Raw genomic sequence first — 18059 nt, 5'->3', positions numbered from 1 at the left:
TCGAATTCAATATTTTAATAATTCATGGGTAACTTGTATAGTTGTATGATTACTTTTTAGTGAGAAAAATTTGTTAATCAAATAATTCAATAGCAATAGATTAATAATAATTTGATCGATTCGATTATTACGCTGGGATCCACCAAATTAAGATCTAGATTTGGTACTGCTCCTCTGCCAAATATCAACTGTTTAATTGTTAGGTAACGTCGATGTTTCACATCCTCTTCGTACATTTTTATTTGCCCACTTTAACTTTGATCAAGCAACAAAAAAATAATTACTAATTAATTATAGCGAAATATAATTTGTTTTGTCTCAATTTATATGATGTATATATTAGTAGATATTTTGATTGAATCAATAAGAAAATAAAAAATAATAACAGTGTTTTTTCACATGAAAAAATTAGAATTTTTTTTTAGTATTTCAATGAAAATTTATTTTTCATTGTGCATTTTCTTAGTGAGCTAGTTCAATGAAGAATAAGGTTGAAAAATATCATATTTTGGAACACAAATTTTAGGTGGAAAAATTCTTTGTTTGCATATGTACACAATTTAAGAAAGAAAGAATTACTCCCTCTTATGTGACAACATTTAACCGGACACGGAGTTTAAGAAATAATGAAGACTTTGAAATGTTTATCAAATTGCCGTTTAAAAAAGTAAACTCGTTTTTCTCTCTTCTCATAAATGTATTAGGTACTATATTTAAAATTAAATGGAACAACAAAGGTAAGAAATGAATTGTACTTTTAAATACTTACCATATAAGGAAATGTGACATTCTTTTTTAAACTGATCAAAAAAAATGATGCCACATAAAATGAAAAAAACGGAGGGAGTATTAACTTTTGAAACTCGCGGTCTAAAACTATGTCATAGATTTAAATCATTAATCAATTAGTTCTCATATTGTCATAAGCATTTTAAATCATTAATGGAGCATAAAATACATGATGAGTGTCTTAATACCAAAGATTCATACATAATTATATATCATGACTTGCATAATTAGATTCTTAATTAATTTAAACATTTTAGCGGCTCCTGCGGAATTCTTTTGGCTTATATACAATGATGCAAGGAAGAAACAACAAACCAATCAATTTTTTTAATTATATGTAATTAGAACCATTGCATAATAATAATATATTAATTAGAATTAAAAATATAACGTCCCTAAGATTTCTAGTGATTTGTTTGTATTAAATGCAACATTGCTTAGTTGTTTAAAAATTCAAAAAAGATTTTTATTGCTAATTAAAAAGATTATGTTTGTCCTTTTCTAGTACATGAAAATTATCAAAAGTGTGTTAAGGTATATTTTGTCGAATGTACTTGTAAATCACATGATTAGTAACATGCCACACGCGTTAATTTGTGTACTATAAAATTTTAATATTTGTTTATTGGCTATAATATTAACTATGATAATTAGATTAATTACTTTGCATTGGCTTGAAGTACATAATTTCCAACAACAACATATGTTTGATAGATCCTTAGCTTAAAATAAAAAAAAATATATTTAATAGATTCTTAGCTTAAAATAAAAATGTTCAATATGGGGTAATAAAAAAATAAGATGGTAAAAAAGCAACATATAAAAATAAAATAATCAAAGCAACATATAGTTACTAACTCTTCATCCTAGTTCTTAATCTTCAAACTTTTATATTAATGGTCAGATCCTTAATCGACTGAAGTTATATCATATTTTGTCAATAATTACCTTCTCTCAGTACCTTTTTAGCCTATTTCTAACTCTCATAACTCATAATACAATCATCTTACCACGTACAACTTCATTCTTAATCATATCTTTAATTATTAGTATGCTCCCTCATCCATACGAGCATCCTTATTGATTAATTTTAATTTTAATCTTTGTGATATATGATGAATAAGTAAATTGAACCTTTAATTAACAAAATATTTCTTTTTATTCTTTTAAAACAACTTTTAGAGCAATATTACCCTCAACATTGAGTAATTACATTGCAAACTTATAAAATTATAAGATGGTCATAAATATCATAATTGAGTAATTACATTGCAAACTTATAAAATTATACGATGGTCATAAATATCATAGTGATTCTTGAGGCTTGTTTGGAAAAATCCAATTGCGGTTTCTCGTACGATACATACAACGCTTTTTCTCAATCAGGTCTGGAACACACAGTATTGTTCAACCTTTCCCTTTGTCTTTATTTGGTCGTGAATAGTTAATTGAAAATTCAATGTGCTACGTCAAACAATATCAGAATTAAAATAAAATCTATCAATAATTTTCTTGATTTTATATAAGCTGTTAAATTTTCTTGAAATTAAGAAAATTAAATGTAGTAGAAAAGTAGTTCAAACGCTGCTTTAGATGATAAATTCGAATTCCCAACTATAAGTCGTTTATATAAATTTCTAATTCCGCCACAGAATAATTTGGGATCCACCAAAATCCAAATTCTGGTGCTTCTGCCAGATATCAACTGTTCACTTTCTTGTTAGGTGAAATTTCATTCTCCAAATGCATTATGGTATAAGATTTTTTTTTTCGCCCTCTTATTAGCTCTTTCTTTTTTCTAAAAAAATATATATATATCTTTTTTTTTCTTTCTAAGAAACTTTTTATATTTAAGATAAATATTATGGAATGTTTAGTATCACAAGTTTTATATAGTTGAACTCAATCGTAGATGTAACTATAATTAACCATTAAAGTATAATAACAACGTTTATAGATCTATCACTCTTTTCTTAAAAATAAAAATAAAATTTTAACAATGAATTTTTCCTTTATTTGTTGTCACTTGTATATTGAGTGTCAAATTAAATTAAATTTATTAGCTAAAATATTAGATGCATTTTTTGTCATATCACTACCGACTAGTTGGAAATATGCATTTTTGACAATCAAATAGGGAACCTATGGTTCTAAATTATACTAGATATGACATATGTTTGACTTTATGCCTTGAATTTTGGTTGATTTAAATTGCGATTCGATCAAGAAAAATTTGCAGTGTATCCAAAATTTAAGTTTCATTTGACATGGTATTAGAGTCACGCACATTCTAAATTATGATTTGCCACTGTTAAGCCTTTGTATTAAATTGTCCAAACTCCAGATGTTCAGCCCTAGACAATAAGTTCCTCATTAGTTGGATGAGGAAAATTTAAATTCTTTTGATGATCGTGGACAATATTGATCTCCTCATGAACTAATTTTTGGGATAGAATTAGAATGTTGAAATTTAGACTCTTTATATGACCACAGACAGTACTCTCCTCCTGAGCTAACTTAATTGGTTTGCAATTGAGATTTCTTGTATTGTTTCTTTGGTCGAACCTCGTTAAATCCTTATATTATTTCCTTATTTCTTTAAAAATTCATTTTTTTGCATTATTATGTGCTAATTAATTAACCACTAGTATTCAACAACAAACAAAACTAATAAACTAGTATGACCATCAATGGACTGTGCTATTTGGGGAGAACTAGTGACTGAGGTAACACATAAAATTGATTTGTTGAATTTCTAAAGTTGGTGTTTGAGTTAACAAGACCTCACTTTCATGCTCAAGCTGAACTATTTTTTCTATTCTAATGGATTCCACTTCGTTTGCTTGCACGACTTCTTGTTTGCTACATGTCCCTAAATAAGAATAATAAGGTATCCTCAAATGTCAACATTGAACAAACCATTGGCTGTTGATCTGACCTGATCGACTCAATCATGATATCGAGAGGATACTTTTTCTCGATTACTCTGACCCCAACTCAAACTACAATATAATGCATGATATGAAAAGCTCAATAAATCATGTCATTAGGGGAAAACAGTACAGGCTTGACCAAAAGCAAACAACATCACACCTTGCTAAGAATATATTTGAGTCGTTTTAGCCCAACAGAGATCACGGTTACAAGTTGTAGATACTAGAAAATACAGTTCCGACCTTTTTATTGAGAAATGTCGGGGGCCAATGGTGCACGGTTCAAACTCGTGGATATATATTAGGCCTGCCCGTTTACCCTTCTCCACTTAACACCAGACTTTTTGTCTATGGAAAAGTTCAAACCCGTGATGTGTGCCTAATTCACACATCACACACCGTCCTCTTACCACTAAAGGTCGTAGGAAGGCAAAAGATACGTTCTATTATTAATGTCAGCTTCTTGCAAACAAAACAAGAAGACATTTTTGTAGGTCACACATGAGCTTTACATACACTTTCTTACACCATATAGCAAGATAACAGTAGCTACTAAAAGAAAATCAGTAGCAATTATATGTCAGTTAGCTATAATGGAACTTGTAATGCAGGACAAGTAGTAAATTTTCTTGGCCTAATATGCTCACATCCACAAGATGGATCTTTATCAGGTTCAATAATGAAAGAACTTAACTGGTTTTGAAGTGTCCGCTTTCCATCTCCTATGATACATATTCGGATAGCTGCAAGGCCTCGACAAACGCTTCCTTGAGATGAGGGTTTGTAGCGGCTACACGTTGTGATGTGATGTCAAATTCCGAACCAGATCTGATGCAAAAGAAACACAACTATACACATCAATGGCTATTCTTTTATTTTGAAGTAAATACTTGAAACTATTCTCATAAAACAAATGCCGGATTTTTCTTATTGTTCCTTCACTTTAGGAGCGGTGATACAGTTCTACCGATTCAGCAAAACCTAGTAGCTTTGGCCAAAACGTTGTATAGTGTAAGAAATTCACTTAACATGTATAAATAATTTATCCAGAACCAAATAAGCTGTCTTTTCCAGAATTTAGAATCCATAAACTCAAATTCCGGTTCCACCTCTGCTTCACTTAAACACTTATTAAATGATTGGTCTTACAATAAATTTTCAAGAGTTTAGTTAATTATTCGATCCAAGAAACCTTCATTTTTCGAGGCAAGAAGAGATATAGAATCCATAATAATGTAAATTTTACTATATAACGTCTTAGGTAATCCGTAATCCTCCAACTTGGAATACTATCTCTAATTCAACTGATTAAAACTAAGCAACTACCTAATCTATGTAGATAAATTACAATAAACACATTTCCAATTACTAAGCAAATTGCATATTTACGTTAATACTTGTTGCAGATCAAACACATGGAAACTTCATTTTGTCCCTTTTCATTATAAGAAAAGTATGTGTTACTCACGGATCAAACAGGACGCCTCCAGCTTCCTTCACTATTACAGTGCCACCAGCCACGTCCCTGTAAGTAGATACGTTCAGTCAGCAACATATCTAGGCAATCAGATCGGAGAAATTGTCTTACCAAGGGCCTCCGTATCCAATTAAATAGAAGAGTTCAAGCCTTCCACATGCCACCCAACAGAGATCAAGTGCACACGAACCACACATTCGGAGTGATCTAACCTGTATAACATTCAAACTAATTTTATTGTGTCTGAATATGTTTCTTAACTCAACTGAACTTTGGACGCCTACCTTGAAAAGCAGATTATTGATTCTCCTCGTTGTAGTTTCTACAGTTAAGTTATCCCGTGTAGTTCCTACCTGCTCCAGTAAACAAAATTTGAGTAGATTTTCAGTATATCAAAGAGGTAAACAACAAAAGCGAATAAGCATATTTTATACATGTAATTTGAGATACAGTCTACTATAGTGAGTACAACATCAAAATATGACCCTAAAGAACGAGGTGTTCCATAATTTCACGTACAAGAAAAGCGGGATTTATGAAAAACTAACGGAAGTTCACACACTTGGAATCGGACATTAGTCTTGAAAAAGATTAAACAAAGTTTATGTTCATATCATAACCATCATTACAACAGAATAATCAAATTGCAAAAGTAGGCTGTGTTTCATTGCCATTCATGAACTAAATGATCCATGGTGAGATCAAAGTACACAGCAACAATAGAGAGAGTGAATTACCTCTGTGCCAAGGAGGGACTTCACAAGTTCGGACTGCGAAGATACTGTACATATCAAAGCATTCAAGATCAATAGAGTGTAAAATATACAATGCAATAGCAGGTACACCGAGTTTGATATGTGACATACCTTTGATAGGCTTCCCATTAAGATACGCACCTTTCCCATTAATTCCAGTGAAAAGCTACATGTCAAAAATCAAACCTTTTTTACTACATTCAATCAGCCATTTAAAGCACCCAAGCCCACAAAGTAAAGAAAAAAAGAAAGAATTCAATCCATCGAAAGCAAATTAATTACTACTTGCTGCTCTTCACTACTACTAAATATCTCACCTCGTCGATAATTGGGTCATAAACAACGCCAACTGTTGGAATCTTCCCAATTGTAAGTCCAATCGAGACACAGACAGAAGGAAACCTACAGCAATCACATAGTGCCGACAAATGGCTCGAGAGGCTCATCTAACAATAATACAATATTAATTAGTTTGTCAAAGAATATACAAATTATGCTTACCCATGCACAAAATTAGTTGTGCCATCAACCGGATCAACTATCCAAGTCGGTTCATCAGTTAAATCAAAATCTCCAGTAGCAGCTGATGTTTCTTCACCTATGAACTAAAATGAAGGTATAATACAGTAAAGAACGGGAAACATAATGACTGAAGTACAGTTAACGGAGGGCTATAAGTTTGAACACTATCGGTGGAATTTAACCTTGTGACTCGGAAAATGTTGCTTGAGATGATTGAATATGAGATCTTCACATGCCTTGTCGGTCTCCGTGACCAAATCCACCTACATTCAGTAAAAAAGGGTAAATCAAAGCCTATATAAACACAATCCTCTGACTATAATGTCTTGTTAACTTGACTTTAAGTTTGTCTTATATGATCGATAATATTGTCTGGGTAAAAATGCATTCTTGATGGTATCACTTACCAATGACTTGAATTTCCGCACAATGTAGTCATCAAGAAAGATATTTTCAACAAAAAGGGAATAACGACTTCTTTTAGTTATAGACAACAGGACAAATGTAATATAGAAGTTATGAGTTCATAACCACTGTATATGTACAACAAATAGATTTTGAGCTCAATACATCAAATAGACTAGTGGAATTTCGGACAAGAACCCATAAAGTTCAAATCTTTGATATGCAAAAGTCATTTTTCTTCACAAATATCGCAATGCTAACTGTAAATCACTTGCTTCAACCAATATGTAAACATTGTCATCGCTTTTTAGTACTCAAATATATCACAAACATTTCCATTATAGCCTATACTACCCAAAATACAAATCATCATATATAACAACATACCCAGTGTAATCTCACAAGTGGATTCTCGAGAGGTTATGTACACACACACCTTTCCCCTATCTTATAAAGATATTGAGTCCATTTTCAATCATGGTGTGACTATATTGATCCGAAAGTAGCCACTCAAACACCATTCGTCAGAAAATCATATTGTGCATTTAGAAATAATAAGAATGTATATAGATAAAAAAAAAAAACTTTTAGAGATATATACTAACACTCTTAGCAAAATTCCTGGATACAACATGTTTCTAATAGAACTTTGACTCAAGTAAAGTATCTCAAAGCAGTTTGAAAAAGAGAAAACAAAAATGAAAACAGTAACAACAACGAAATAAAGCACTACGGAAAGCAGTACATAAATTAGTGCGATAACCAAAGCACACGAAACACAAACAATAAGAATCAAAGAGATTTAAAATAAAATAAAAAATACCTGGCCTTTGTGTACCACATGCTTGGTCTCATGAAATCCTTTGCGGATTATCTGCAAAACACCACAAAAATTGACACAATAAAATCATAGGGAACAGAGTAAAAATTTAAACTTCAAAAAAAAAATTGGAACTCTTTTTTAGGAAAATAAAAACAAAAAAATTATTAGGTCATTAATTTTGATTAATTAACCTCTCCAGCTCTTTTAGCTGCATCAACTGCAACAGCCAAGAATTCTTCTAGTGAACCTAAAATCCAAAAAAAATAAAAAAATTAGATGGTGATTTATACACAATTCTAAAATTAATATGTGAATGTGTGTTGTTTGAAGAATAGAGAAATGGAGACTCACCATTTCTAGCCATCTTTTGATATTATATTTTGTTGGGTGATGGATTGGAAAAGAGACAAGTTGATATCATTTAGATTTTATTGCTATACTTAGTGCAAATATAGTTTTTGGGTAATTACAATGTTAGGTTTAGGTTTAATGTTTGTTTATGTATATGATTCCATCTTTTTAAATTTAAGTGGAACTTTTCATATCTCGAGATTTAAATAGTTAAATATATAAATGAAAAATATTTAATTATTTCTTATCAAACTTAATCTGTTTGATTCTCAAAAAATAAAAAATATCACATAAATTGAGACAAAGAAAATATCAACATTATACATATAGCATGCCAACATCAAGGGTCTTTTGTAAATAATTTCTATTTCTATATCTTCACAAATAACCATGTCTATATTCTACTTCCTTAATTCACCTATGAAATTTCACCGATATATTATTATTGTGGTTGTTGTCAGCATCGAGTGTTCGCGGCAGACAATGAGAATAAGTTGAAATATTTAGTTATCAATTGAGACTAAGCTAAAATGTCTAAATATACACTATTAAAATTTTAAATTAGTTATCAGTTGAGACTAAGCTAAAACTTGTTAGATTTGAAATTTTATTAGTAATGCAAAGGAAAGATCAAAGTTCGAAAATAACACTTACATAATTATAGCAAATATTTTATTATTGTTAAATTAGTATGATATATGACAGAACAAAAATGCAATTATTCGTCGACAAATTTGTCAAACATGTCATTTTAATCCTAGAATTTGGAATTTTTGGAGTATAAAGGACAAATTATTCAATTGGAAAAGTATGAGAGGAATATTAGAAGGTGGAAGAATCTTTGGTTGTAAATTGTAATTAATGAAAGTTTTAAAATAGTAATTAAATGCCAAAGTTTTATACTTTGTGGGCAGTAGCACGATGCCTTTTTTTTTTTATGTCATTTATACGCATCTTAATTTATTATTATATCATCTATTCCATCCATAGGTATATAGTATAAGAAATCAGGTTCTTTTAGTATATATAATCAATTATTATTAAGGGTGGAAGCTCGATTTTTTGATTTGATTTAATCAATTTTCTGTTCGATTCTTTGATATTCGATTTTAGAATAGTGTGCACCATAGTTTATATTAAATTAAATCGATTCAATTTATTTTTTTCTATTTTGAATCGATTTACTTCGATATTTTTAAATCAATTTTTTAGTGTGAATCAAAATAAAGACAGAATATAATAACGATAAAGAGTTTCATCACATAAAAATAAAGAGGAAATAGATGATTTTTTTTTTTTAAAGATGCCAAAGGAATTTTTTATGTTTCTTGGCATAGATGGCAAGTCATGGTATTTTTATCTACAGGACTCATTGGATTTAGTCACAAAGAGTCTTGTGATGTAATACAATTGGTTCTTTTATCTGTTCAACAAGGATATTGAATTCAAGGTCATATTAACTTGACTCGTGTTGCTAATGAAAGTTGAATTCGAATTTGTCTGCTTCATGTTCCTTTGAGTAACAACAACTTTGGCTAGTAAATTTTTATTTTTTTTCCTCAGGTTATGATTACTTTGCTCTCCATAAGCGTGATTCCTTAAGAGAAAAACATTTTACTGTTGTCATTTAAAAATTAAAAATTTAAGTGGGTCATGAAAATATTTTAAGTTAAAATTCAAAAATGTATAAGTATTATTAATTAAGCAATATAATTTAAATATTTTTAAATTTATTAAATAAAACTTAGGTTCTTGGATGCATCGTAGTTTCGGAATCCTTGTACCGAACTTCGAATAGAAGAATCGAAGTTTCAGAAAAAAAATCGACACCAAATTGAAACATCGAAGAATTGACACCGAAAAACCAAATTTTTTTTGTTCGATTTGATTTTTCGATATTTATGCCTATCCCTAATTATTATACATCAAGATCAGAGGGCAGACCTAGGTTGTATTCAAGGAATTCACCCAAAAAATACGTTATATAAGTAGAGTCAAATTTTAATTTTATGTGTACGTATATTAAAATGAACCCCGTGAAACTAAGTTAGAAGCTTTAGCTCAAAGGGATAAGGGGTTCAACAAGTGGCTCTTATGTCATGAGTTAGAATTTCATGGGTAGCAATTTCACTTTTCTTTTTTCTCATCCTTTTTAATGCATGGAATTGAGCTTAACTTTTGGATTTGAATCATCTTCTACGCATCTTGATTTTTTATATTTTCCATTATATAATACTATTTCAAAAAAAAATTAAAATTTCTTATTTTTTTCAAAATTTCAAGTGAGCCAGATACAAAGTATCCCAACGTTAACCCACGATTTTCTTTTCTTTTTCATTCTTTTAGTCTCTCTCTAATTTCACTTCACAATCTTATCAGTTACGATTTTCATATCAATTTAATTTTCAGAAGAGTTCTCTCCGGTAAATCAAATTTAAACAACTAAATAGTTATAGGTGTCTCCCAAAAAAATAATAATTTAATACAAGTGTATCTGGATCGTTCTTTTAGTATTGGTATCACTTAACTAAACTTTTCTAATACTAGACAAATATATGATTATGATGATGATAAATGGGCTAAAAATAAAATTATGTATAATTTAGAGACGAATATATGATTATATTCGTCTTTTATTACAAAGTTGCTCCTGCATTTTAAGATCTACATTACCTTGGTATGTCTTTTATTATTTAGTTCTTTTTTCTAAAGTTTCATGTCATCCCTGGTGAGTTCGTTTAAAAAAAATTGGATATGTAGACAATAATGGTACATTATCATATTATTTTGTACCTTGCTTTAAATCTTATGAAGTTATACATAAAATTCTTAATTTTAATTCATTTTGTTTTTCGATATGTTTTCATTAAAGTATTCAATTATATAGTAGAAATTATTTTGATGGAATGTAATTTGCAGAATAATGTATCATATTATAAAATAGTTTAATCATGATATTTAAATAACATATAATGAATATATGATGTTTCATTTAGTATCAGATACAAATATCATCAAGTGGTATTGAGTATTAGTTACTATTTTTATCATTATGTATCAACTAAACAATAAGATTTTTTGTTGTTACTATAATGTATCATGTAACTAATTTTTTTTCTTAGTGACTGCTGAATGTTTGTAGCTGCCTTTGTTGAATTTTTTAGAGATGAAGTCATCATCCATCTAATGATTTCTAAGATGACTATCTTCGCACAAGATATGCAACATTATTATGGAAGTACAATCTCGACAAGGTCAAGGTGAGATATGTTAGTAATAGCGATGATCCACCAAGACCGAAGAGCTATTTCACTCCACAACAAGAAGATGACTTGGTTCATATAGATTAGTAATTATGTACCAATTCACAAACAACTTTTGATGTTTCTTGTTTTTAAGATAATTAACAAATATTTTGAAGGGTTTATTATTTTTCAAGATATATTTTCTCAATTTTTACAATTTTTTGTAACAAAATTGTTTATTTTGAAAATAATTTTTTATATTGTTAGTGCCTTGTTACATTTTGTCTATTATAAGAATTTTATACATCATAATACTTTATACTATATTATTATCTGATATAAAAATATCAAAAAAAAGTACATGATTCATGTATCATGATATGATACAAAAATATCAACTAAATAAGTATTTGATTCGTAATATTTAACAAAATGTGCAATCATATTGTTTTATGTAGTTCTAAGCAACTACATATGCATTTAATATTTAACCATTGCAATGTATATTTTAAGCATGTATCAACTTGATTCCTTTTGTTTGTGATACATTACTATTAACACTTCATTATACGTTACACACAAAATTTCTCGATCACTTTTGTATCAAACACAAAATCATATAGGAAAAATTATAGAAATAAACACCTCTCGTTTTACTTATTTCCATTATCCCCTATTACTTTTAAAAATCTCCAAAATCTTTTATTTCTTTAATGTATTTGAGTTGCATATTAATGTATCTGAGCTGCATATTAATATATTCGAGCCAGTATTTAATGTATTCGAGCTACATATCATGTATTCAAGCTAGTTTTTAATGTGTTCGAAACAATATTTAATGTATCTGAACGACCAATTAATGTATCCGAGACAGTATTTAATGTATCTGAACTACAATTATTGTATTTGATTTTTTTAATTTTTAAGAAATTAATATAATTAAAAACTTATTAGAAATGAATTATAATTTTATGTTAATACTATGGAATTTACACCAATTTTTTTTAGAAAAAAGTCGACCACAAAATGGGGATTCGAATTTACTTTCTTTTTAAAATGGTCTGAGTTGTCACGTTATTTATGCAAGGTTAGTTGCTAAAATGGCACTCTACTTGTGTTTCTAGAACCAGGTTTAGCAATTTTGTCCCTCTTTTTCTTTCTTTTTATGATGCATAAATATAGTTTAGTTATTCTGTCACGACCCAAAACGAACCGCGAGTGGCACCCACACTTACCTTCCTATGTGAGCGAATCAACCAATCTAAACCCCAACATTTCAATTATAATAAACAGAATATAATGCGAAAAACTTAAAACTCATTAACGAAAATCGATTAAATAACTTCTAAAACTCCATACTTATCATTTCCAAAATGTGGAAGTCATCACCATAAGAACATTCTATCCTCAAATTACTAATCTAAGAGTGTCTAGGAAGCTAAATAAGTAAACAGAAGGTCTATGTCCGAACTTCAAGGACATCAAGACATGAATGAGAGAGAATCCAGTCCGAGCTAGGAACAATAGCTCACCCTGAAATCTGGTATGCTGAAGACTGGCTAGAGTTGCGGACGAGTCGAAGTCAATGGCACGTTTGTTGCACTCCACAAATAACAAAGAAGAAAATTACAAGTAGGGGTCAGTACAAGGCACAAGTACTGAGTAGATATCATCGGCCAACTCAAAATAGAAAGCAATATATATCAGATAATAACATAAAATCGACTACCATACTCAACAGATAACAACAACAAGTACCATAACCATTGGCCACAACCCAAACACATCTATGAGGACTCACGCCTCCACACCATACTCTTTTGGAAAATAGGTTCTTTAAATTTGAGTATATTAACATAATTCAAGATTCATTCTTTTTACCATCCTGGTGTCGGAACGTGACACTCCGATCCTCTACTACTATCCTGGTGTCGGAACGTGACACTCCGATCCTCTACTATCCTGGTGTCGGAACGTGACATCCGATCCTCTACTATCCTGGTGTCGGAACGTGACACCCGATCCTCTACTATCCTGGTGTCGGAACGTGACACCCGATCCTCTACTATCCTGGTGTCGGAACGTGACACCTGATCCACTACTACTATCCTGGTGTCGGAACGTGACACTCGATCCACTACTACTATCCTGGTGTCGGAACGTGACACCCGATCCACTACTACTATCCTGGTGTCGGAACGTGACACCCGATCCACTAACCTCATTCTTTTAGTTCATCAAGCCTTCTGTTATACCAAGGCATCATCATTAACAGAGAGGGTTTTAGGTTTAAGCTTCACAACCTCATCTTTCCAACCCATTACAATTACATAATCACATCATGCAAGCATACAATTAAGCATATAGAAGACTTTACAATACTACCCAATACATATCATTCACTATTAAGAGTTTACTATGAAATAGCATAAACCATAACCTACCTCCACCGAAGAATCGTGATCAACAAGCTACTTCCTAATGCCTTTGCTTTCCTCTTCGTTCTCTCTTCTCTCGATCGTTCGTCCTCCCTTCTCTCTGTTCTTTCTATTTTTCCTTATTCAACTCTTTTTCTTTTACCCTAATTACCATATAATTAAGTATAAAAGATGGTAAAAGTAACCCACTATTTATTTCAAGGTTATCACCTTTAACCCCCAAGTAATTAAATTATTAACATTAAACTACTAACTTTATAACCATAAGCAGGAATAGTCCAAAGCACCCCTTAAAACTTTTAACAGAAATCCGACCTAGTCAGGGTTACGCAGCCTATGACGGTCCGTCATGACTGTGACGGTCCGTCACAAAGTTCAGAGAGTTAATTCTGTGGAAGGGCTCGTGACGGTCCGTCGTGCCAACGACGGTCCGTCCTGCCATTCCGTCGTGAAGTTCAGGGAGTCGACCTCAGTATCCAAATTTTCAGAATCTAAGTGTTTTGGAACGAGACACCCGCGACGGTCCGTCGTGCCCATGACGGTCCGTCGTGGGATCCGTCGACCCAGACAGTTATTACCAGAAATAAACTCTACTGCTCAAAACGACTAACAGGTCGTTACATATTCTTTCCATTACAATAGTTAATATTATGATTTTTTGCGATATTTGTTGGATGATTAATTAACATTAGCTAATTATATGTCTCTCTACGTTGTAAAGGCATACGATATCTAGGTATAGCTTATGTCTTATATTAGAAAAATTAAGGATATATATAACGGAGTCAACATGACGAACAAATCATCATTTCCCCATTGAAAGTTTTCTCGGTGAGGTGGTTATTTTTACAGTGTTTTTAATTGAATCAATGAGAAAAGAAAAAATAGCCATGTTTTACACACAAAAATATTAGAAAACTTCTCATATTTCAATAAAAATCTATTTCCCACTATGCATTTTCTCAATAAGCTAATTCAACGAAAAACTCATATTTTATATTATAATTTTTTCATTAATTCGAAATTGAAAAACTTATCTTTCTAAGAGTGAAAAGCCCAAAATAAGAACAATCGCCAATGAAAGATGACTCATAATTTGGCACATTAAATTACAAATTTTAATTCAAGATATTGAATTTTAAAAAGTCTATTACAAGAAAAATAATTTAATTCAAGAAGAAGATTTGCTTTAAAATTAAAGTAATTTTTTCATTAATAAATAAAGCAATCTTAAAAGTGAATGAACACAACATTTCTCGTGATGCTAAAATGTCTTTTTCCCCTTCTCTTTAACACACATGACAACCCTCCTTTGTACTTCATGACAAATTAATCAATTTTTTGTTTAGTGCTTCAAATTTATTATCTCGATTATTTTAGATTTTCATTATATTTGAATTTATTCAGAAGAGAGCGATTTATACTAGAAATTTCTCTAATCCTAAAGTCTAAATTCATCATAACTTTTGATTTGATTTAAAAATAAAAGGGGTCAATGCATATATCATATTCTTAGGAGAAAACCACATAATTTCAAAATAGATCAAGAGAAATTGTTTCATATAAATTGAAAATTCATTTCATTAGCTTCTAAATATTACATATATTAGATTTCTTTCGAAGAATAAAATACTTCGTTCAGATATAATGTTATTATCAACTAAATTAATTAGTAAACATACATTGTTGTTCTACATTTTCTATGCTACATTCTCTAAAGGAAGTAAGGTTCCTAAATTTCTCCCATGGCTTGTCCCACACCTCAGCTAAGTAGTTATGGGGTGGTGAGTCACCGTCTTTGGCGGAGATGACTAGTCGATAATTAATTCCGGCGACAACTTGGCTTTCTCCTTTAGTTATTTTTTGAAACCCTAATTTTGTCTTAGCCTCTTTATTGTGTTCATCTATCGCAAATTTTCCTATCTTCACGACCTCGGGGTCACTTAAATTGGTGATGGGATTCCAACCGCCTACGATAGCCCCTTTCCGACCGCCCTGTGCGTCGGAGACACGTAGGAGAACGGTGGCAACCACCACAAAGAGAGTCCCAAGGATGGGATTGAATTTGATGGCCATTTTTTCTCTAATGTGAAAAGAAAATATTTGTGTTATAACAATTAAAAGACTTCATTGGGTGGACTTATTTATAATGGAAAACCCATACTTGTCAAGGGACTTAAATTTCCGAATTTGTCCTTTAACCTAATTAATACTCCAATTTTATAAAAATCTATGTTTTTTTAAAAGAAAATTATATCATCAACTTACTTATATATAAAATTTGTATCTTTTTATAGATATAAAGAAATTGTTCCCTCATATTCTAATTGAACACATGAAAAAACTACATTTTGCCCTCTAAACAATTAATTATTTATTTGAGAAAATGCACAAGTACCCCCTCAATCTATGCTCGAAATTTCAGAGACACACTTATACTATACTAAGGTCCTATTATCCACTGAACTTATTTTATAAGTATTTTTCTACCCTTTTCGGCCTACGTGTCACTAGTTTAAAAGAAAAAGTCAATCAGCGTTGAGCTCACAATATATTGCCACGTAGGTCAAAAAGGGGTAGAAAATTATTAATAAAATAAGATCAGAGGTAATAGGACCTTAGTATAGTATAAGTGTGTTTCTGAGATTTCGAGCATAGGTTGAGAGGGTACTTGTGCATTTTTCCTTATTTATTTAATCATCTAGTATCCATTTCAAAGTCATGTTGTGTAAAATTTATACATAAAAAAAAGTTTGTATTAATTTTTTTAAAAAATTTTCAAATCTCGAACTCGTAACATCTAACTAAAGATAATATATTCCTTTTCTGACAAGTGGCTAATATATTTATTATAAAATAGACTCCCTGTAAAAAGAAGTTCAAGAAATTAAGTTTTATAAAACTTATCGAATTAGAATGAGGTTTTTAAAATTCTTTAAAAAACCTTTAGAAGACAAATAATTTATTAGTGGATTGAAATAAACTCGATAGCATGATATAGAAATCCCGATGATAAATTATTATTAATAAGAAATTAAGATGTGTTGTAGCTTGATGAATTGATAGGTACGTACATCCATATATATATACAAACATTTTAAAAAATAATAATAATGCTAACCTTATAAATTACTCATACACCATCAAATAAAGTAAATCATCATGCAAAATATACCTATATTAATTGAAGATTCATTGTATTAAATTCTATAAATCACATTAAATATTAATTCATCACTGAAACTTAGGTAAAAGTACATTTTTGGTTCTAGGCTTCTAGTAATTGTTTAAAGGAAGTGAGACTCTTAGAATTATCAGGCTTATCCCACACTTGAGCCAAGTAGTTATGCGTCGAATCACCGTCCTTGGCCTCTATGACCAATCGATAATTCATTCCCACAACAACTTGATTTTCTCCTTTTATTACTTTTTGAAACTTTAACGTTGTTTTCGCTTCTTTGTTATGTTCATCCACCGCAAATTTTCCTATCTCTATCACCTCCTTCGTTATATTGGTTATGGGCTCCCAATCGTCCTGACGACCGACGCTTCTTGCGTCGGAGATATGGAGGAGAATGGTGGTAGCCACCACAAAGAGAGTCACAAGAATGGGGTTGAATTTGATGGCCATTTTTCTTTTTCTTTGTAAGAATGGAAAATATAACTGTTGTGTGTGGTGAATGAAAAGACCTCATTGGGTGCTCTTATTTATATAGTGGAGGATATTCAAATTAATCATTTCACACTAATACTCCAAAATTTCAAAATGTATGAAATATGACTATATTTAGAAATTATACAATTAATTTCTTTTTTCTTCATTTTAATTTAGGACAGAAAATTTTGTCAACACTTGGGTAAGTTTTACCAAAAAAAGATGCACTTAGGTAAGTAAAATATTTGGGCTTTAAGCTCAATTTCCCAAAAAAGACACTCAGGGCTTTAGACCCAAGATCTTTTTCTGTTTGGCATGGGCAAGAGAGGCCCATGTTTTGCCACAGATTGTCCCTATTTTTTTTTGGGGGTGGGGTGGGGTAGTGTTTAATTAGGCAAAAAACAGAAATCACATACTTTTAAAGTAAAATTACTATTTGTTCCTTATAAGTTTATGATAACAAAAATTCCTCAAACTGATACAATAATATATGCATTGAAACATTAATCTGATGTGCGAGATACATTAATCGTTAAGTAAGATGCATTATATTTTAGACATGGCACACTAATCTGATGCGCGAGATACATTAATCTGATGTGCGAAATATATTAATCGTTAAGTAAGATGCATTATATTTTAGACATGACACACTAATCTGATGCG

The 18059-nt window shown here is 30.7% G+C and overlaps 2 protein-coding genes across 2 annotated transcripts; both read right to left on the bottom strand.

Annotated features, from left to right (window-relative positions):
- Positions 1-4148: 4148 nt before the first annotated feature.
- Positions 4149-8068, bottom strand: IMP1 (myo-inositol monophosphatase 1). Its single transcript, NM_001246972.1, is given in 12 exon segments — positions 4149-4550; positions 5191-5247; positions 5311-5411; positions 5484-5552; positions 5937-5980; positions 6066-6120; positions 6272-6356; positions 6456-6559; positions 6659-6739; positions 7705-7755; positions 7896-7951; positions 8056-8068. Coding segments are annotated over 12 exon segments (822 nt in total). The 3' UTR covers positions 4149-4444.
- Positions 8069-15294: 7226 nt separating this feature from the next.
- LOC101257951 (cysteine proteinase inhibitor 5-like) lies at positions 15295-15868 on the bottom strand. The gene has a single exon (XM_004237078.5). The coding sequence runs from the start codon at positions 15812-15814 to the stop codon at positions 15404-15406; it is 411 nt and encodes a 136-aa protein (XP_004237126.1). The 5' UTR covers positions 15815-15868; the 3' UTR covers positions 15295-15403.
- Positions 15869-18059: the final 2191 nt, after the last annotated feature.

This window comes from Solanum lycopersicum, chromosome 4, assembly GCF_036512215.1.
Source record: "Solanum lycopersicum chromosome 4, SLM_r2.1".
In the NCBI taxonomy this organism is placed as follows: domain Eukaryota; kingdom Viridiplantae; phylum Streptophyta; class Magnoliopsida; order Solanales; family Solanaceae; genus Solanum; species Solanum lycopersicum.
Note: the sequence above shows the minus strand (reverse complement) of the source record. Positions and strands in the feature narration are given on the sequence as shown.

Excerpts from the sequence above, each read along its gene's own strand:
- LOC101257951 (XM_004237078.5), bottom strand. The coding sequence starts at position 15,814 with ATGGCCATCAAATTCAATCCCATCCTTGGGACTCTCTTTGTGGTGGTT.